This window comes from Mustelus asterias, chromosome 13 (genome assembly GCF_964213995.1).
Source record: "Mustelus asterias chromosome 13, sMusAst1.hap1.1, whole genome shotgun sequence".
Taxonomy (NCBI): Eukaryota; Metazoa; Chordata; class Chondrichthyes; order Carcharhiniformes; family Triakidae; genus Mustelus; species Mustelus asterias.
The window spans coordinates 16036970-16060101 of NC_135813.1; the positions used below are offsets into that span (position 1 = coordinate 16036970).

The window sequence follows — 23132 nt, forward strand, 5'->3', positions numbered from 1 at the left end:
AGGTGGTGAAGAAGGCATATGGCATGCTTGCCTTTATAGGACGGGGCATAGAGTATAAAAGTTGGGGTCTGATGTTGCAGATGTATAGAACGTTGGTTTGGCCGCATCTGGAATACTGCGTCCAGTTCTGGTCGCCACACTACCAGAAGGACGTGGAGGCTTTGGAGAGAGTACAGAGGAGGTTTACCAGGATGTTACCTGGTATGGAGGGGCTTAGTTATGAGGAGAGATTGGGTAAACTGGGGTTGTTCTCCCTGGAAAGACGGAGGATGAGGGGAGACTTAATAGAGGTGTATAAAATTATGAAAGGCATAGATAGGGTGAACGGTGGGAAGCTTTTCCCCAGGTCGGTGGTGATGTTCACGAGGGGTCATAGGTTCAAGGTGAAGGGGGGGAGGTTTAACACAGATATCAGACGGACATATTTTACACAGAGGGTGGTGGGGGCCTGGAATGCGCTACCAGGCAAGGTGGTGGAGGCGGACACACTGGGAACGTTTAAGACTTATCTAGACAGCCATATGAACGGAGTGGGAATGGAGGGATACAAAAGAATGATCTAGTTTGGACCAGGGAGCGGCGCGGGCTTGGAGGGCCGAAGGGTCTGTTCCTGTGCTGTATTGTTCTTTGTTCTGATCATAAACTGAACCACGTTAACTTCACTTTGCCACTGGCTGAATTATTGAGTTTTATTTTCACAGCGAGTGAATGAGGAGCAGTACGTTGTCTGCCAGGTCTAAAGTTGGCGAGTGAGAATTCTGTACTAGTCATGAAAACAAGAATGCAAGATAGAGCTTAATATCCTTTGACTGTTGATATGTCTTTAATAAACAGATATCCAGGTCCTTCTACTGATTAAAAATTGAGTTGTGGTACAGAGGTTGCTAGAGTTTGTTAGTAACTTAAATTCTAAACTTTTAAAGAAAAACCTTGCAACCAAATATTTTTATTGTAGTCATATGCATCCTTAACAGTGCGAAGCACAATGCTCATTTTCCTATTTTATATGGTGTTACGTAATGCATAATACAGCTAAATATCACATCACAAATGCGCTATAAATATAGCATTAAGACAAAAAATGTAGGTTAAAAATGACTGTTTCTTGTGGATGAAGGGTTAGCACATGTATTACATTCCTCTGCCCACTATTTTGACAAAGCTGTAAATCTATGAAGTAGTGGATGGACAAATGTTATCGAAATGCATTCAGCCTTTTTCTACTTTTATCTCCAATGGTAATTTATAGCCCAATGAATGTTAATTAATAAAGAACAGATATACACAAACGAGGAGCTTTATCTGTGGCAGTTGTGATCCTATACTCTTGTCAACAGAAGAAAGTGAACTTAAAAAAAAAATAGAACATTTGCCATGTGATCTCACTAGTGGAAGATTCTGGAACATGAGAACAGTCTGCCAATGATCATTACAAAGCAATCAGCAACTCATGATAATAATAGAAAACGTCCGCTATGAAACTTGTTTAATAAAATGATATAAATGAGTTAGGGCCAGAAGCCAGATAGCAGCAGGCTCTTTACGTTGAATTCAAATTGTTTGGAATGTGGAATTCCAAAGGGCCTGAACACGGTTTGTTTTAATTTTCCTTTAAATAAACCACACACGATTCTAAGTATGATACGCAGGTATAATAGCTGTGCTTCAACACAATTGATTCTCAAATATTTATCCATCACTATCTTTCCTAGCAGCGAAGAGCTACTTTCCCAATCAGTGTGCAGGAATGAGTCTCGCAGATGTGGGGACAGGGGGTTTGTCATTTGAGAGCTTGGCCGCTACATAAAGTATGATGTTACGGATGGATGTAAAATTTGTGTCAGCTTGACCCGTTGAGAACGCACATCTTTTAAGCCCATCACAGAGCAGCTTTGGTTGTTGTTACGACAAAACCTGCAGCCCAGATTGTCCCATCCATTGGGATTGAAGGAAGCTGCTGGCGAGCAATCAGTTACTGTGGGCAAATGGAATAAATCATAATTAATGATTGCTGTGTTAATAAGATCATCTGGTGATGACCAAACAAAAATAACATTCACAACCAATTAATACTGGGGCTATGCTCATGGGTTCTCTAGTATCACCATCAGCTGATCGCAGTTCACTGTTTAAATTCTTTCTTGCCAATATTTACACCATCAGCAATAAGAGCAAATTGAATTGGGCAGTTGAAACATGATCAACAGTAATAATTCACACAGAAAAAAAACTCAGCAGGTCTGGCAGCATCTGTGGCGAGAGAAAAAAATAAGATTAACGTTTTGAGTCCATGCTGCTTTTCTTCAGAGCTGAAGTGAGGGAGAAATGTGATGGATTTGTATAAGATGAAACTGTATAAGGGGGGTGGAGCAGCTGGAGCAGAGTAGAAGGTCAGTGATATGTGGGTCACAAGACAGAGGAAGTGTTAATGGCAGTGTGAAGGGCTACAGTGTGAATGGCATAAATGTATGATAACAGAATGTAAGGGGAGAACAAATGTTCAGTGAAAGTAATCTAAAGAACAAGTGAAAGATGGACCAGTGCGGGAGAGGGATGTTAACACATTCTGATATCTTACCTTTATGCCAGTACTAGCGCCTTCTATAGCCCTTCACAATGCCACTAAGGCTTTCTGTCTTGCAACCCACACATTTTTGCTGCAATCTCTTCTAGTTCCCACCAATCAATGTTTCTACTCTGCTGCAGTTGCTCCATTCCCTCTTTCACAGCATATCATCCATCACATAACTCCCTCTCTTTAACTCTGAAGAAGAGTCATATGGATTTGAAAGGTTAACTCTATTCCTCTCTCCACCAATGTTACCAGACCTGCTAAGTATTTCCAGCATTTTCTGTTTTTGTTTCAGGTTTCCAGCATCAGCAGTATTTTGCTTGTATTTTAGTAGCAATTCACAGGTAGGTGACAAAAGCTGCTGTAACAGGATAAATAAAATGCTACAATGAAGATGGTAACATTTACATAGCTATTGGGAAATACCTCTTGAACTTATTGAATTTACAAGCTGTTGATCCACTGATGTAGGTAATGATGATGCCGGCAATTTGTTGGATGTGCTCATACGGTTTAATAAGTGCATGTGGTTGATAGTCCCCGAGCGAGACCCTTCAGGCTGATACACAGCTAAACTGGATCTTCGCTCTGCTGTTCCACGGCCATACAGAACAATTTTTTCTTCCTGAGCTTCCAACTGATATTCACAAAAGTTCACCAGTGCCTCAACTTGTTCACGTAGGGGTGGGGACTTGTATCTCCTCTGTGCCAAGTGAAAGATGGCCTCCATAAATGCTTGAAAGCACATACCTTGGAAAGCACAGTAGCATAAAATGTTCCATTAGATATTCTATGTTACATTTTAGTACACTACATATGTCAAAGTATCTCTACAATTGTTGCATGTGAAAAATGTAATATAATGGAGCCTCAGTTGACCATATTCATGTTTATGGAAATTGGAGTTTATATTAAATAAACCAAGTGGAATTGAGTGTTTTTTTAATTGATTTTTTTTCAAAATAAAAGTTTTGAGTTCTTGATCCAGCAGGATTAGTAGTTGTTACCTACAAGTTCAACACCTGGTGCAATTTCTATCTTTGCAGCTTAGAAATCAAACTTTTGGGTCTGAAAAATCAGCAGGAGTCAGGTTTCTGCGTTTAGGAAACCAGCAGGAGTCAGGGTTGTGGGAATGGGGAACCTGCAGGAGTCAGGTTTGTGGGAATGGGAAACCAGCAGGAGTCGGGATTGTGGGAATGGGAAACCAGCAGGAGTCAGGATTGTGGGAATGGGGAACCTGCAGGAGTCAGGGTTGTGGGAATGGGAAACCAGCAGGAGTCAGGGTTGTGGGAATGGGAAACCAGCAGGAGTAGGGGGTTGTGGGAATGGGGAACCTGCAGGAGTTGGGGTTGTGAGAATGATAAACCAGCAGGAGCTGGCATTGTGGGAATGGTAAACCAGCAGGCGTCGGCATTGTGGGAATGGTAAACCAGCAGGAGTCGGGGTTGTGAGAATGGGAAACCAGCAGGAGTCAGGTTTCTGGATCTGTGAAGCAATGAGGAGTTGACATGCCAGCACTATTCTTGTGATTTTCAAAATGGAGAACATGAGTCTTTTCTGGAAATGTGATAATTTAATAAAGATAGTCCAAAAAAGAGCATAAAGATAGCTCAAAAAGCTTAAAAATCATTGCGTTAGACAAAGTGTAAGTGGATTTTTGATCTTCTACCTAAGGTTGGGGATGGGGGTATGGATCTTCCCATCTGAGACTAGGTCCTGTGGCGGAGGTGGGGATGGGGAGTGTTTTCCACTATGACTGCAGAGGGTGACAAGAAATCGCGCCACATTTTACGGCCCCAACCTCAGTAATTATGCACCCAAGGGTTTTGTGCCATCTTCTGTGGCAGGGCAGGCTCGATGGCATGCATCTTTAAAAGATCATATTTAAAAGCCGCCCAGAATCCTTACTGTTAAAACTTATCTATTGAGAGGTGGGCATAGTAAGAAGTCTCACAACACCAGGTTCAAGTCCAACAGGCTCATTTGGTAGCACGGAGCTTTTGGAATGCTACTCCTTCATCAGGGGAGTGATGAAGGAGCAGTGCTCCGAAAACTCATGCTACCAAGTAAACAAGTTGGACTTTAACCTGGCGTTGTGAGACTTCTTACTGTGCCCACCCCAGTCCAAAGCCAGCATCTCCATCCACATCATGGCTATTGAGAGATATCAGAAGGGGGAGGGGTCAGTGTCCAAGTTTAGTAATGGCTCCCTGTGGATCCTCCTCGACCATGTCAAAATCAGGAGGGATATTCTCTACCCAGCTGATTGTAGGAAGAGGCCCAGTCGGGAAACAAAGGTGTCATGGGTGCAGCTGGCCAATGTTGTAGGTGCCCGGGCATGTACTGGAGGTTGGCAACACAGTGCAGGGAGAGGATGAACAACCTTATTTGCTCTGCCAGGGTAAGACTCACATGATCAGAACAGTCTAGAAAGAACTCTGTGAGCAGCTACTCTGCATGGTGAAAGCAACACCGTACAAGACTATATTCGGAACTCTAAATAGTTAAAAACTACCGATAAAGGTGTTCATGTTTAAACACACAAGCCTCAAGATCTCATCAATAAGCCATTACCACTGCAACATAAATAACCCATACGAAGAACATAATTTGACAGGAACTAGCACCTTCACAAATCCCATGCACATATGGAAAACCTGGAATTTAATCCGGACAAATGCCGAGATGATGCATTTTGGTAGATCCACTTCAGGTGGAAGCTATAAAATAAATGGCAGAACCATCAGGAGCGTTGACAGAGAGAGAGATCTGAGCATGCAAGTCCACAGATCCTTAAAAGAGGCAGCACAGACGGAAAAGGTGGTGAAGAAAGCATATGGCATGCTTGCCTTCATCAGATGGGGCATCGAGTATAAAAACTGGCAAATTATGTTACAATTATATAAAATGTTGGTTAGGCCACATTTGGAATACTGTGTCCAATTCTGGTCACCACACTACCAAAAGGACATGGAGGTTTTGGAGAGAGTACAGAAAAGGTTTACCAGGATGTTGCCTGGTATGGAGGATATTAGCTATGAAGAGAGATTGAATAAATTGAGATTGTTCTCCCTGGAAAGACGGAGGCTGAGGGGTGACCTGAAAGAAGTTTATAAAATTATGAGGGGTATAGATAGGGTGAACCGTTGGAAACTTTTTCCCAGGGCAGGAATGACAATTACAAGGGGGCACAAGTTCAAGGCAAGGGGTGAAAGGTTCAGTGGAGATGTGCGGGGGAAGTTTTTTACACAGAGGGCGGTGGTGGCCTGGAATGTACTGCCAAGTGAGGTGGTTGAGGCAGACACGTTAGCCACATTTAAGACTTATTTGGATAGACACATAAACAGACGGGGAATAGAGATACAAGCGGTTGGTCTAGATAGGACAACATGTTTGGCGAAGGCTTGGAGGGCCGAAGGGCCTGTTCCTGTGCTGTACTGTTCTTTGTTTGTTTGTATATGTGCTTTCCCCTTGCATGGAAATGTGCTCAGCACTCTGGAGGGAACTAGTCCACAACCCTTCTGCCACAATTGCACCAGTGATGACCTTCCACACAGAAGTGTGCTATCTTATGAAAGGAGAAATGAGGAATGAACCAAATTCTAACGTTCCAACCGATTTGAGAGTCAATTCCTCTCAAGCGCCCTCTTCTCAGAGCAGGAGAAGCTTCGACACAATTGAGCAGAATGGGACCATACCTGAGGGCTTCAAGTTTGAGGAGAGGGCATCTCGTGGGAGTTGGGTGGGAGAGAGCCATTAGGGAGCTTGGCCTTAGGTTTCAACTTAGTAAGGATTCATCAATTCAATGATGAGGGTCAAATGTGCCTCCATGTTGGAGGCAGCAGATGCCGTCACTTGCACTCTCCTTTCTCACGTGCAGGTGCCTTGAGGAAGAGACCAAGGCTGAAGGAGAACAATTCCCTTTCCAGCCCCAGCCTCAGTTTCAGCCCAGAATGCAACCAGCAGGGAGTGAAGAGGAAAGTTCCACACCGTTTGAGGCATCACAACGTTCACTTGCACCATCCACTAATTAAGGTACACACACCTTGATGGGTGTTAGTGGTAGTTTAAGAAGGGGCTCACAATCTGGTGGGCACTACATGGACATGTGGGGGGGGGGGGCAAGTTCAGCTTAGCTCCAAGGTTGTTGGGGTTCTGCTGGAGAAGAGGCATCTCTGAGGTCCACAAGCCTCTGGAATCAGCCTCCCAACTCATGGTGGGAACTCAACAAGAGGTGGGAGAGTATCAGACAGAGCTGTTGAAAGCCCTCATGCGACTCAGAGAAATTTGTCTGCCTGCTCTCTGATGAAGTGGTGCTGACATGTGTGTGCCCCAAGATCTCCTTGGGGAGGGTGGCAGATGCCATGGAGACCCAGCAAAACATCCAGTTTCTGCTTGAGATGTGCACAGACCGATGGGACCTATCTCAGAATACTGAGGGAGACGAGGGAGGAAATTACTGGGGCCTTGTAAGAACTCTTTGTATCCTCTTTAGTCACAAGAGAGGTCCCAGAGGAGTGTAGAATAGCCAATGTTGTTTTTTATGTTTAAGAAGGGCAACAGGGATAATCTGGGAAATTACAGGCTGGTGAGCCTTACATCCATGGTCGGGAAATTATTCAAAAAGATTCTTGGGATCAAGATTTACATTTGGAAAAATATGGACTTATTAGCGATAGGCAGCATGGTTTTGTGCGGGGCAAGTCGTGTCTCACAAACTTGATTGAGTTTTTTGAGAAAGTGACAAAGATGGAGGGCAGGGCAGTAGATGTTGTCTACATGGACTATAGCAAGGCCTTCAACAAGATCCCTCATGGCAGGCTGATACAGAAGGTAAAGCTACATGGGATCCACAGTGAGCTGGTAAGATAGATACAAAACTGGCTTGGTCATTGAAGACAGAGAATAGTGGTGGAAGGCTGTTTTTCTGACTGGAGATCTGTGACCAGTGGTGTTCCATGGGGATCTGTGCTGGGACCCATGTTGTTTGTAATATATATAAATGATTTGGAGGAGAATGTAGAAAATGCTGGAAAATCTCAGCAGATCTGACAGCGTCTGTGGAGAAAGAATAGCGCCAACGTTTCTACTTTGGATGACCCTTCGTCAGAACTGATGCTGTCAGACCTGCTGGGATTTTCCAGCATTTTCTGTGTTTGTTTCAGATTCCAGCACCCGGAGTATTTTGCCTTTATGGAGGAGAACGTAGGTGGTCTGATGAGTAAGTTTGCGGATGACACAAAGATTGGGGGAGTGAGGATGATTGTCAGAGGATATAGCAGGATATAGAAAGGTTGGAGATCTAAGCAGAAATATGCCAGATGGAATTTAATTCGGACAAATGCTAGGTGATACATTTTAGAAGGTCTAATACCAGAGGGAAGTATACACTAAATGGCAGAACCCTTAGAAGCATTAACATAGGGAGTGATCTAGGCTACAGGACCACAGTTCCCTGAAAGTGGCATCACAAATGGATAAGGTGGTCGAGAAGGCATATAACATGCTTGCCTTCATCGGTCAGGGCATAGAGTATAAAATTGGCAAGTCACGGTGCAGCTGTGTAGAACTTTAGTTGGACCGCACTAGGAATATTGCATTCAGTTCTGATCGCCACACTGCTAGAAGGGTGTGGAGGCTTGGGAGAGGGTACAGAAAGGTTTACCAGAATGTTGCCTGGTTTGGAGGGTATTAGCTACGAAGAAAGATTGGACAAGCTTGGTTTGTTTTCATTTAAACGTCAGAGGCGGAGGGGGTGATCTGATAGAAGTTTACAAAATTATGAGAGGCATGGATAGAATGGATAGTCAGAGTCTTTTTTCCAGGGTAGAAATGTCAATTACTAGGTGACATAGGTTTAAGGTAAAGGGGGCAAGTTTAAAAGGGATGTGAGATGTAAGTAACACACAGAAGAATGCGCTGCCAGAGGAAGTGATAGAAGCAGATACAATAGCAACGTTTAAAGAGGCATCTTGCTGGATACTTGAATAGGCAGCGAACAGAGGGATACGGACCACGTAGAGGCAAAAGGGCTTTAGTTTAGAAAGGCGTCATATGTCGGCACAGGCATAGTGGGCCAAAGGGCCTGTTCCTGTGCTGTACTGTTCTTTGTTCTTAGACCTGCACTCCATTGCCATTGCCATGGGTGAGTTCATGCAGCGGCAACCAGAGAGGCGAATGGGGCACCTCGGTGTCCCTCCAATTGCCCCTTCCCTTCAAGGAGTTAGGCTGGGGATGGAGTGGGGTTGGAGAAATAAAACCCAATGCTAGCCCAAGCATCAAATCTTTTGAGTAAGCACTTTGTAGCCAACCAGATTCAACACTAAGTTCAACAATTTCAGGTCCTACATCTATCCATTTACCTTTGCTAGTTTTGGGGGGGTTTTTTTGCTTTTGGATGGCAGCTGTTCACCATTCTGCAATTCACTTTCACTATACACAGTTTTTGTTTCCTCTCCCACTAGCACTCCATTTGGTCGTGTACTAACAACAATAATGTCTCCTGCCTTCCATTCTAACAGACACCTTCCCTTTGTTTTCTTTCCTCCCCTCGTCCCTTCCATTTGTTTAAGATCTATTACAATCTAACTTTATCAGAACCCAGTTCTGATAAAAGGTCATTGACCTGAAATACTCAGTTTCTCTCCCCACTACTTTTAAAAATCAAACACCCTCATACCTATGGTCTCCAAGTAGATATTATCAGCACTCATTGTATGAACATCAATAAGTTCATGAATACACCACTTTGTGTGGAATTGAGTAAAATAAATTAGCATTGGTTCATTTGTGCTGTAGCGGTTTCCTCCTGTGAATTTCTATCTGATGACTTTCAACCTTGGTTGACTAATGAAGTAGGGCAACAAGTGGAGACAAAGCACTAGTTCATGGAGGGATATGCAAGTACTAGCAGTAAAAATGTACCAAACTGCCTACTTTTCAGCAAAGCTGGTGCAACAGGACATAAACACCTGCAGCTGGTAGGTCATAGATTGACTCTTTTTTTATTAATCATTTTGTTGTGACCCAGAGAGTTTGGTCATAATTTCCAGAAAAAGTCCTGCCCTAAAAGGACTGAGCCTTCTGATATATCACAAAGAAAGAACTATTATTTGCTTAAATTACATCTTTACTACCTTTAGTTACACTACTATGAAGTTTTGCTTCAACTCACCCTATATTTCAGTACTCTACAGTTTAAATGCTTTCTTTATTGATCTGAAATATTTATTTGCTTTAACTGTAAACTGACATTGTGATACAGGGTAAAAAGAATCAAAGAACTTTAAAATGTACTTGCTCTTACAAGCGAATGCATTTTAAAGAAATAAATTCAGATGGACTATGATGCGAGAGACACCAATCTAATTAACATTCAAACAAGCTTTCAAAATGCCTGAAGGAAACTGTCAAAAATAAATGTGCTGTCAACAGGAGTCTTCAAATATTACAACTTTTTTGAATCTAGCAAAGATTAATCCTCTGCATGTTAATCTTTAATGAACTGTTTTATTTGAAGAGAAAACATATCTGACAACTTCGATTTTTCAGGTCTGCTTTTCTGACATTTGGACTTGACTTTTACAGGGTTCCAATCATTGATGAAAGGTAGAGTGAATCTATGCATATATTTAATCTCTTTAAGAATTCCTACTTATATTTTAGCAACATGTATTTCAATAAACAGACAAAAGAAGATTCAAATTCCGCTGCAAGTTTACTTGAAATTAATTGGCATGATTTTTAAACCAGGATTTCATTTTGTGGACTGACCACAGTTTGGTCTCATCAGCGCTATAAAAAACTACAGCATCACATTCATTTGTAAAGAATAAGTAACAAATGAAATTAGTCAGAAATGGGGGAAAGAATGGCTGTAAAGAAAAATATTTACCAGATTCGCCCCGGTCTCCACGAATGACATTCCACCTTCGTGCAATATCAATGTATAAAATATCAACGGATGCCATGGACAGGTTACTGTTGCTGAGTTTACAGGTCCTACAATATAAAACCAGAGGAAAGAGATGGATGTAGGGTCATGTCCAATAGTGTAGATGGAAAACAGCAGCCTCCTTTAAATTACAGACAAAATGAATGTGGGGAATGTTTTCCAATTCCATCAGTGTTGTGTGCTAAAAATAACAAATTTAAACAATCGTCACTAATGCAAAGTACATTTTGTTCAGGTAAGGAAATTTTATATAATCCAGGTTCCTCTCTAAATGGGCAACTCCTTACTAGAAAATTGCAAAAAAGCATCAATGGGGCTTCTCTTAATTATGCAACATACTGAAACAGATTAAGTCAGCTTGTCAGTTCTGTTAATGCCCTATTTCAAGTAATGTAAAGTACAGCCTGTGAAGCTTCATAAGAGTATGAACAAACAAAAATAGACATTGTGGTATTGGAGACAATAGGATAGGAGAAATATGTTTGAAGGAGCATTTATAAGGAAGCGTGATAGGTTTAAAAAGGGTGAATCAGAGCTTAAGGCTTACATGGCCAATGACCCCGTTGCCAATGGCCAAGGAAGTTGGGGATGCACGAGAGACCAGAGTTTGAGGAAAGGAAAGTTCTCTGCAAGTAATATGTTTGGAAATGATGATAGCACAGTAAAGAGTAATGACATAAAAAATCAAAATGGAATAAATATCTCAAGTTATATTTAAAGAAAAAGCTTCACTACCACATTTGCCATTTTTATTCATTCTCAGGATGTCACAATTTATGATCCATCCCATCAAAGCTCTGAAGAAGTCACACAGACTCAAAACGTTAACTCTCTTTCTCTCGCCACCGATGCTGCCAGACCTGCTGAGTTAATACAGCACTTTCTGTTTTTATTTCAGATTTCCAGCATCTGCAGTATTTTGCTTTTATATTAGCAAGTAATTCAGTTCCTTATGTGAAAATAGCTACACTGGTAGACCATCAATGTATAATTGTTTTTATTCTCATCAGATGTGAAAATGTAATCTGATAATTTAATCTATCCAAAAAATGAAATTTAGTTTATTTTTGTTTGGTTTAATTATATCATTTTAAAAATTTTAACCTGACAGTAGTGCAGATGGCAAATGTGAACTGATTGAATGGATTGCTATGGATTTTTGGCATACTAATGTATTATAAATCATATTTCACTTGCTGCTACATTTTGTTGCATGAGAATGATATTTTCCCATAGCATGATGGGAAAGGTCTTGCAGAAATTGTCAAAAAATCGAAAATGGTTGTTGATTAGCTTGCAAACAAATAAAAGTCCTCATTTTATGTCTGATATACACCTTTGGAAAACAAAATTTGATATTAAAGGTGTAGTAATGTGGATTTACTGACCGGATAAAAGTCCGAAATCCTGTTGGACCAAGTTTCATAGTTCCTTTAATGCCGAGAAATCTGATAAACAGTAGCGCGATACGGTCCACAATCAGCAGGTAGCCAAACTGTCTGGAATACTTAGGAAAGACTTGCTTCAGGCAGAGAGGAGCCAAGTTCTGCTCTTTGTTCGATGGGGTCTCGGTTACATCTTGAGCTTCAGCTTCAGCTGTCTCCTCTTTGTCGCTTTCTGCTGAACATTCAGTGGAGAGGGATCTATATGTGCAAAGTGTAATCAGACTGCAGCTTTTACTGGCTTCCTTTAGCACAGAGTTTCAACTTATTAATTTTAGTTTCTGACTGTTAAGCTTTGCATTTGCATCTTTTGATACAAAATAGGTCATAACGTAGATCAATCAGAGCTAAAAATTATTTCTTATTTCATAGATTACTTCACATTACACACATAACACAGGGACCAAGACTCCAATAATGATAAAGGTAGGTTGTGTCGGCAGGAGAGGTATGGAGTTTTGAAGGTTTTACTGTATGGCGTGGAGTTTGAATATTTTTCTCAACAGGATCAACATTTGCATGTTGATTGGAATGTCAGACTTGGCTTACAGTCAGACAGGGAGCGCCCTGAAGTAAGTCTTGGCTGTAGGGTGGGAGTCAGCAGCTGCCAAAAGGAGGGTTGGGAGTGGGTGGTTCCAATGCTCAACCCCAAGAAGGGGGGCTTTGATCCCTTACACCAGGGGCTTTTGTCCATGCAGGTAGAGAGCTTGGGGAGGTAGAGGGAAGCACTTTGGTTTCTGCTGGACCAGAAGGTGTGCTGTAAAGCCCTGACCTTCTTCCAGAAACTGTCCTCCCGACCTTTCACCTGCCATATTTCCTGAGGTCGGGGAAACCTGGATAGCCAGGGTTTAACCTGAAAAGCAGTTAAAATCAGAGGCTGCCCATCTTATTAAAATATTTGCAATGCCAACCAGCATCTTTTTAAACAGGTTGGCCACCCATCCCATGTCCTTCCTCTGTTAAACCTGGAGTACAGTAAGGAGTCTAACAACACCAGGTTAAAGTCCAACAGGTTTATTTGGTAACAAACGCCAGTAGCTTTCGGAGCGCTGCTCCTTCGTCAGATGGAGTGGAAATCTGCTCTCAAACAGGGCACAGAGACACAAAATCAAGTTACAGAATACTGATTAGAATGCGAATCTCTACAGCCAACCAGGTCTTAAAGATACAGACAATGTGAGTGGAGGGAGCATTAAGCACAGGTTAAAGAGATGTGTATTGTCTCCAGACAGGACAGCCAGTGAGATTCTGCAAGTCCAGCAGGCAAGCTGTGGGGGTTACTGATAGTGTGACATAAACCCAACATCCCAGTTTAGGCCGTCCTCATGCGTGTGGAACAGCGCAGAGTCGCTGAGCAGAAGCTGATAGCCAAGTTCCGCACACATGAGGATGGCCTAAACCGGGATGTTGGGTTTATGTCACACTATCAGTAACCCCCACAGCTTGCCTGCTGGACTTGCAGAATCTCACTGGCTGTCCTGTCTGGAGACAATACACATCTCTTTAACCTGTGCTTAATGCTCCCTCCACTCACATTGTTTGTATCTTTAAGACCTGGTTGGCTGTAGAGATTTGCGTTCTAATCAGTATTCTGCAACTTGATTTTGTGTCTCTGTGCCCTGTTTGAGAGCAGATTTCCACTCCATCTGATGAAGGAGTAGCGCTCCGAAAGCTAGTGGCGTTTGCTACCAAATAAACCTGTTGGACTTTAACCTGGTGTTGTTAGACTCCTTACTGTGTTTACCCCAGTCCAACGCTGGCATTTCCACATCAAACCTGAAGTAGGCAGTTTGGGGCCATGTTTGAGACTTTTAAAATTGCACTGGCTTCCAACCCACCAATTTTGGAGGTTAAATTTCATGCCAACATAGATCCATAATCTAACAAATAATTATTTACAGCAGAGGGTCATAGGGGCTGGATCATTAAGTGTGTTCAAGGCTTTGATAGACAGACTTTTATTAAGAGAATCAAGTGTTATGAGGTTAAGGCGGCAAGTGTTAAGCATAATCACATCCGATAAATCATGATCTGATTGAATGGCAGGATAGACTTATTGGGCTGAATGACCTATTTCTGCTATCTCTTACGGTCTTATTATGGGATCACTGGCAGTGTCAAGAACTTGGCTTCACTCAGCATTTCAGATGAAAGACAACTCAATTTAAAAATTAGGAAGGTTGGATCAACCTCTTGGGGGATACCATTGACCAGGGGCTGAACTGGACGAGCCATTTAAATACTGTGGCTACAAGGGCAGGTCAGAGGCTAGGAATCCTAGGTGAGTAACTCACCTCCTGACTCCCCAAAGTCCATCATTTACAAATCAGGAGTGTGAAGTAATACTCTCCACTTGCCTGGAAGAGTGCAGCTCCAACCACACTCAAAAGGTTCAATCCAGGACAAAGCAGCCCACTTGATTTGCACCCCTTCCACAAACATTTACTCTCTCCACCACTGATGAACATTGGCAGCAGTGTGTACCATCTATCAGATGCACTGCAGGAACTCACCATGGCTTTTAGGCAGCACTTTTAAATCTATGACTGCGACCATCTAAGGGGACAAAGCAGCAGATACTTGGGAATACCACCACCTGGAGGTTCCCTCCCAAATCTTTAACCATCCTGACTTGGAAATCTATCATGTTCTTTCACTGTCACTCAGTTGTTAAGAGCACGACTGATGGTGAACGCCAGGTTATTCCAAATCCCAGAAGGGAAATTTGAAACAGCTGCCCACAGCTGTACTTTGCAATTTGATATAATGGGAGGAAAGATTTGAAAACCAGAGAATGATGAAAATCATCATTTTGTGATTATTTTAAAGAAAATAAATGTTTATTAAACAATAAAAAATTTTAAAAATAAAGTTAACTAGATATACACTTAATGAAATCAAAGGCTATCCACAGTATCCCCAACATTATCCAGTTCCAAACACCTTTATTTCCCTAACTTCAGAGCTAATTCTCCCCAAACAACTGGCAGAAAAAAATTCACCCAACCTAGTTTGGTGGTGAGCGGGATGGAGAATCTGTTGGGAACTATAAGGTCAGAAACCTACCAGTGTAAAATTATGTTACAATTTTCCCAATGGCGGGCAGGTCAGTCATCCTGTTGGCAGGTGGCATTCATCCGCATTTCATGAATGTTCATTATAACAGCTGCCTGCCAGTGTCCCGTCAGGCCTTCCAATCTGACGTCACGTTAGCAGGAAATCAGGCTGGCGTCAAACCTGATTGCTGATGAGCTGAAGGTGGCCCTCAGTACACCAGAGACTTTGAGGTGAGTGGAACAACTTTGTGCCAGAATGCTGCACTGCTCCTGATGTGCTTGCTGTTCACCAATCTGCTGGGGCAGGCCAGTTCCTGCCTCCATCTCCATGCCGAGCTGGTCCTCATCGACAGTGTCATGCTGATAGACCCACAGACTCTCCGTGTCACCAACTCAGATCAGTACAGGATCTGGGGTTGGGGAGTATGGGGATCTCCTTCTCCCATGGTGCTACACACTGTCCATCTGGACAGCATTTTGGTATGTGATTCATTCAGCCATCGGAACAAAAGTCTGAAGTTTGACCGGGGATGAAGTGCAAGATAAGGGGGTATGGTGGCCTGACGAAGGAAGTCTGTGCAAGGTGGTGGGGGAAGAGTTAGGGTGAGGGCTCACAATGGCAGGCAGAGGGGCAAGAAGGTGGGTGAAGAAGGTGAACAGTGGAAGGCAGGTGGGACATTGAGGAGAGGGAAGCTGGACCTCTGACAAGTCTGCATGAAAAGCTCACAAACAAGTGGGTCAAAGGGATACCACATCATTAACTGGAAGGGGATGGATGAAGACGCCAGAGGCTGTGGGTAGAGGTCCAAGTAGGTTGCTGAAATCCAGTGTGATCTGGTGAAAACAGGTGGGCTGGAGAGTGACATGAATGTGTTGGGACCTTTGAACCCGCCAGCTGAGGGCTGGTGCACAATTCAGCTGTTGGGTCACCAGGTGAGTTGGAGGGGAACTTGTCTGTGCATAGTTAATCATTGTCCCAAGCACTGAATGCGGTGCAGGATCCCACACCATTCTGGTTGGCAGGATAGGTGCTGCTGGAGCCGGCTGCCACTATACTTAGTTTCAAAATGGGAGAATTCCACCCAATATCTTATTGGATTAAAAAAATAAATAAAATCCAGTAACTGTTACCACACCAGGCAGTTATATATTTTGGTGTTGCATCCCTCATAAGGACTTCAGTGATGCACCAATCACTAAGCTGCTATGATGCCATTGATACCACTCGCACCAAGCCACATATCATGCACAATGACTCTGTGTCATACGACGAATAATGCTAACCGATTGTGTTCATCCCTCAGATGAATCATCCACCCGAGCCAGGCAGGAGGCCAACAACCTTCCATTGACACCAGAGCAGGCACCGATGGCAGATGCACCCACAGCATACCCTCTCTCAGCACCAAGCACCAGCACAGATACTGGCGTGTCAGTGGGCTCAGTTAATACTGCACAGTGGTGAGGGCACATCATGCTTGCATGAGCAGATGGTGGAAGCAGGGAGTGCCTAGAGTGCCAGCAGTCGAAGGACTGCTATATCTGATGAGCGTCTGGAGTCGTCAATTTGGTGGCAGATGCTGGATGCCTAGTGGGATGCGCCGGGGAGATCTGGTGGAGATCCCCGAGGATCCACGTACCATGGTCTCCGTCATGGAGGAGTCTTTGTGAAACATGAGTGCTGTGCTTACCCTGAGCTAAGAGCGCACAGCCTTATTCATTGAGATAGCGGCAGTTCCAGTGACAGAATGAGGGGTTCCTGGTGTTGCATTCAGACCTGCAAGCCCTAACTCAGTCTCTCAGATGGGTGTCCATCCATCAGTGATGAGCAAGGATGTCCAGACACACTTCACAATGGCGGACAATCTCTGTGCTCCTCTCAAGGTGTCCCAGATGAGGGCAGCAGCTCAGGCATGAATAAATTTGTAATGGTGTGATAAATCTTAATTAGTGTCAAGCGACTGCTCTAACATTGAAAATTTATTTTTGCAAATTTAGGCCTGAATTCCCCAACCTTCCCTGCTGCTGGGTTTCTCCGGTCCCGCTGCTGTGAATGGAGATTTGGTTAAGCGCCAAATTCTCCGTTCTCGCTGGAAGCAGTGGCAGAGCATATGACATCAGAGAATTCCGGCTGTAGAGTTCCATTCCTTCAAACTTTGATTCTTGTTTGAAACTTTTTAAAGCTATACTTCAATTAAAATAACTTTGAAACTTTTGTATTCCACTTCTGTCTCCCACTTGAACCCATATTTGTTCCATCTATTTTTCTTTCTGTACATGATTTTACATTGAATTAAATGTTCTCAATATTGTTCGTGGTTTAGATTCAGCAGATTGCACTTTCCCACAGGAGTTTGGAACTTGACATTAGGGCCATTTCTGGGTCCTGAGCTTGTATGTTTCAGTAGCACACCTGTCAGCTTTATTTTACAGGAGGTGGGCAATTACCAGGGCACCTCCATGTTTACTGCCTAATTAGGGATGATAGGTGCACTTTGGTGGCAGCCCACTGCAGGGGAGGCCAGCAGTCCCCACTGTGAGACCAGTGGGAGCAGTGCTGAGGTCCAAGCAGAGGTGCCACCAGGGAAAGACTACAGTCACCATCAGCATCAGGGGAGCAGCTGAGACATCATGAGGTTCCTGGTGATCAGGGAATCAGAAATATCAGTTACTATGAATTGCAGAAGGTTGTGACTTGGGAAAATAGCAGCTTTTCCATTTTCTGCCACTATCAGTAAAATTTCAATCATATGTAATGCCATATTTGTCAGGGTGTGGACACAGTGGGGACCAATGTGATTCGAACAAGTTTACAGTTCTCTTATGAAATCATAGAACCCCTACAGTACAGAAGGAGGCCATTCGGCCCATCGAGTCTGTACTCACTACAATCCCACCCAGGCCCTATTCCTATAAACCCATGCATTTATCCTGCTAATCCCCATGACACTAGGGTCAACTTGGCATTGCCAATCAACCCAACTTGCACATTTTTGGACTGTGGGAAGAAACCGGAGGATCCGGAGGAAACCCACGCAGACACAGGGGAGAATGTGCAAACTCCACAGACAGTGACCCGAGGCTGGAATTGAACCTGGGTCCCTGACGCTGTGAGGCAGCAGTGCTAACCACTGTGCCACCCAATACATGCAAGTATCTCAATAATTGGTTTATTTATTGAGCCTGCCACTTCTGGATGCAATGGTCCAGCCTCAAGGGAAAACACAAGGAAGTGACAGTTTGTCAATGGGCTTTTGTCTCCATAGCTGCTCCCCTGGGACTGGGAAAATTCTGGCCTGCATGTCTCAGTGAGGATTTTTCAATTGAATTGGTTGAGGTGTCACACTTTGCTTGCCCTGCTCACACAGGTCCCAGAGCACCTTTAGAGATCGCCGTGCTGAAATATATCTGTAATTGTATATATCTGTATATCTAACTATAACTGTAATTGTCATAAGTTGCCATGCAATAACCCACAAAAAATCTGTGGGCGGTTGTAAGGGTACTGAACGGCAAGCACTGTTCCTTCATGGGTGACTGCAAAATCTGGCCATGGTCAAAAAATATGTGATTACTGAAAGTATAACACATGCTGAAGATGCATGTTATACCAAAGACTTTTAATGCATTACTCAGAACTGGGTATTTTAAATTAAATACAGAATACTAAGTTGAATTAGTTTTGCAAGTATCAATAATGGGGCTAAAGGGACATGACATGGGGGCAAGGGGGAGGAATCAGGATATTGAATTCGATGATCAGCCATGAAATGAATGGCAGAGCAGGCTCGATGGGCCGAATGGCCTACTCCTGCTTCTAGTTTCTATGTATCTTACAAATTCTCCCCTTCCTTTCTACCTTCATGCTACTGCTGCATCACACATTCTTCTATAATCAAATAATGTACTCCATTATTGATACTTACCTATGTGTTTTAAAAGACATAGGATATACATCCAGAAAAGCTCTTCCTTCAATTCCTCTCCCCTTTTGTTTGTAGGGAAATACTTGCTCTCCTATAAACTGCCAACCAATGACACCGCCAAGACTGTAAACTTAGCCTGTGAGAACATGCATCCCACTACTCTGCAATAAAACAGAAGGGCTCCAAACAGAATGCAACAGCTGATCCTCACCCAATTTTAATTATTCCTGTTCCAGAAGCAAAGTGATTTTTTCTTTCTACCTGCAGAGGGCGGACAGAAAGTAGAGAACACAAGAGTCTATTTCGATCAGGGATTGATTTACGTATGAAAGCCAATGATAAGTTATTGTATAGCCCATAAGTGATATAAAATACTTACTGCATATTTGTAAACCGTATCTATAAAAGACAAGAATCCAAATATTGCTCAGTGGAATTCAGTGTGAAAGGCTTAATAAAAGGGTGTAGACATATTGGGAATGTAAATCACAAATTCTGCTTGTGGTTGGAAAGCTGTCCGGCATAACTAGGTAGTCCTACTGGCATGTTGCTAGGCAACAGCTGGTACATTTGAAACCTGACTTTTGCAATCAAAGAATATAAGGGTGCCTTTGTTTCTTCCCCTTCATATTTTCTTTCCTTGCCTTCTTCTGAAGGTGATATATACTGGGGTACAGATTTATAATGGAAGGTGCCTCTTGTGTGATCCAGGAAGGTGAACACTGGCAGGCTTATCAACCATAGGTTGAAACATACATTTTCACCTGACGTTTTGGTTGATACATATCAGAAAAGACAAGGTGACATGTGTACATCAGAAAATATAGAATAATTATTTCTGCTGTGATGTTTTCATCAGGATTTACAATTGAATAAATAATAGGAGTTATAAAGACCACATGAAAATTATATGGACTGTTTAATTAGCTTTACAAACTAGCAGAATATGCATCCAATCTATAAGGTCTACCAGAATATTTTAAAAATTAAACCTTCCCTGTTAGGCATTTCTTGATCATGCTATTTACTATAGCGGAAAGAAAGGCAACAGTTGCTCATTCAGGGAATTACTTGCTTCAAGGAGTCTAAAGCTTTAAGGGGTAGGTGTTGTCACATTCCTGGCACATTCCAATGCAAGATCTAGGACATGATCTTACCACCTGCCGCGCACGGTAGTGATCAGTGTGACGAACTAGGAAAATAGCGTGAGATGCTGTTTGCTAGCTTCCTTTTTTAATTGGGCGCAAAGCTTATTAGCATGAAATCGACTGGATTTCAATTTTAGTGAGTTTGACACACAATTGGCTCCCCTCCCTAATGCTTCCCACTTCTCCGGCGTGACATCATGCCGGTGTGAATCACTACTGCTCTATAAAAGTGTAGCTCAGGCACAGCAGTAGCAAAGGAGAGCTAGGAGGCGAGTACCACTGAGCACCAACCCCAACCGAAAGACTGTAAAGTGCCTCGCCAGAAGATGAGATGCTGTGCTTCCAGTTTGCGTTGAACTTCACTGGAACATTGAAACAGGCCAAGGACAGACATGTGGGCACGTCCGATGTTCCAGTCTCAACATCGAATTGACAACTTCAGATGATTAGCTCTACCCCACCTCGACACCTTTGTTTTCATTTAATTTAATTTTTAACTGTTCTCTACCTTTTATTTCTTTATTGCCTTGCTTTATTTTTCTTCCCTCCCCACTTTCCCCTCTTTTCTATCCCCCCTTCTTTTACCTTTTCTCCACCTTTGCTTCCCTTTTCCCCTCTTTTCTCAATTTTACCTCTTTCCCACCCATCTCCCCCTCCCCCTCCATCTTCATCTGTCACAACTTACCTCTGATTTCAGCTTCTCTGCCATTTGGCCATTCACACCTTCTATTCTCTCTATGGGCTGCCATTAGCAGCCTTTCCCCTTGTTTCTGTGACTATGACTCATCTTCCATTCCCTCACCCTACAGTATAAATATTTCCTACTTTCTCTGCCTTTTAGCTTTGACAAAGGGTCATCTGGACTTGAAACGTCAGCTCTTTTCTCTCCTTACAGATGCTGCCAGACCTCCTGAGATTTTCCAGCATTTTCTCTTTTGGTGACCTTTATTCTGCTATGAACACCTCCTTTAGACATTAATACTCATTACCATTCCCTTTGTCTTGTGCTCCTGACATCTTTGTCATTTAATCTCTCTTGACCTCCACCCTATTTATGGTCTTCTATTTTGCCCCACCTGCCCCTCCCCATTATTCAATAGCATATGACCTATCACATTTCTACTACCCAGCAATTCTGGTGAAGAGTCATATTAGACTTGAAACATTAGGTTTTTAACTAAGTGTCAACTCAAGCGGGAAAAGCAGTGAACTGCCTGCTGGCTTTTTAGACATTTTTTAAACACTAGTTACAAAAAATGCTGGAGGTGGGTCCCAAATGTCATGCTGATAGGGCGGACCAGTCAACCACCTCGGCTTTCAAGCGATCTAACAAAACAAGAACAAGAATCACTTGTTCTCCCCTCTCCACAGACATGAGGAATCCCCCCATTGGACATGGGGAACACCCCTCTCCCATGGACACATGGAACAACAACCCCCTTCTATGGACATGGTGAGCACCCCCTCTCCTATGGACATGGGGAACACCCCCCCTCCCTCCCCCCCAAAATGGACACAGGGAACATTCCCCTCCTCACGAACATGGGACCCATCACATAGAAATCTCCAATGGAAACCTCCCCCTCACTGGCACTAACCCTTGCACTATCCCCCAGCAGAGCCTGAAAACTATAGAATCATAGAATCGCTTCAGTACAGAAGGAGGCCATTCAGCCCATCGAGTCAGAACCGACCACAATCCCACCCAGGCCCTATTCCCGTAACCCCACACATTTACCCTGCTAATCCCCCTAACACTAGGGGCAATTCAGCATGGCCAATCAACCTAAACCGCACTTCTTTGGACGGTGGGAGGAAACTGGAGCACCCAAAGGAAATCTATGTAGACACGGGGAGAATGTGTAAACTCCACACAGATAGTGACCCAAGCCGGGAATCGAACCCAGATCCCTGGAGCTGTGAGGCAGCAGTGCTAACCACTGTGCCACCATGTCGCCCATGCCATACGTGGGCACGGTACACTCCCCCTGGAGTCTGAACTTACCTGTACACTCCTGGTAGTACCAGTTCGCCAGGTTCCGTTTTACAAAACCCGGGTGGGGGCGTAGGGATGAGGCAATCCCTATTTAGGGGGAATGATACAGCAAGGAGGCCTGCTAATATATGGTAATAGGGTTCCCGTCTGAAAGTTTTGGATGTTGACAGAGATCTGAAGTTGGCACTGTTATGATGATGGGCAGGATATGAGATCAGAAATTCAGTTTGAGGTCAAATAGAAGCCCAAGGTTGCAGTTAATCCAAGACTGGATATCTGACAAGTAGTCAAGAGATGTCAGACTGCTTCCTTGATCCAACATAAGTTTTAGTGGATTTAACTCCTTGCATGCATCCAAACTCTTTTGCCCTTGACTGGAACGATTCCTCCCACAAAGTTAATGTCATAATCATGGGTCAAAGCTACTATGCATTTAATGTATTTAAATGTCAAACTTAACTATCCCATGGGGGATTCTCACGTGTTTAAGAATATGCTTGGATTAAAGGTGGGAGCCAGCAGCTTCCAGAATGCCAGCAGTTTAAGCTGTTTGAACCTGTTGCCATAGCAGAAACCTATTCACCTTGGCAGGTTAAAATTCTCCCCTACATGTTTGGAAATTGTACTCACCGGATACTTACAATTGGGTCTGGAAAGTACAAGTAAGGGCATTAGCAGTATGATTTTTGTTTTAAACACAATCCATTTTGCAGTATAGTATCATTGCAGTTATAAATAACTGGCCTAAATCATAATAGTGAAGACAGTCTCTCAGTTCCAAGTCATTCTAATTACAGCGACAGTAAAATGATTAATTAAGGCAGTACTTCATATTATCTATGTAAATGTGTATGAACAACCAATTTACAAAGCGAAGAGAGTTAATTAAGGTTTTTTTTGTGAAACTTGAAACCTCAATCTCATTTAGTTGAAACATTAAACCAGAGAGTAAGAACTAGCGTTGCCTAATAAGAAGGTGCATCATTTGTTGTATTTAATCTCATGTAAAATTAACTGGAATGGTTTGATCCTTCAGTA

The 23132-nt window shown here is 43.1% G+C and overlaps 1 protein-coding gene across 11 annotated transcripts in view; it reads right to left on the reverse strand.

Moving 5' to 3' along the window:
* Positions 1-790: 790 nt before the first annotated feature.
* The window catches only part of ttll11 (tubulin tyrosine ligase-like family, member 11), a 128478-nt gene continuing 106136 nt past the window's right edge, over positions 791-23132 (reverse strand). For 6 of the 11 annotated variants that reach the window (XM_078226408.1, XM_078226407.1, XM_078226404.1 and 3 more), the window contains 4 exons: positions 11915-12169; positions 10467-10573; positions 2999-3322; positions 791-1975 (listed from right to left, as the gene is read on the reverse strand). In XM_078226408.1, coding sequence (XP_078082534.1) covers positions 1800-1975; positions 2999-3322; positions 10467-10573; positions 11915-12169 — 862 coding nt within the window. In that variant the 3' untranslated portion in view covers positions 791-1799. Of the gene's footprint in view, positions 2241-2847; positions 3323-10466; positions 10574-11914; positions 12170-23132 lie in introns of all 11 variants that reach the window. The other 5 variants (XM_078226406.1, XM_078226405.1, XR_013499343.1 and 2 more) reach the window with 4 other exon arrangements.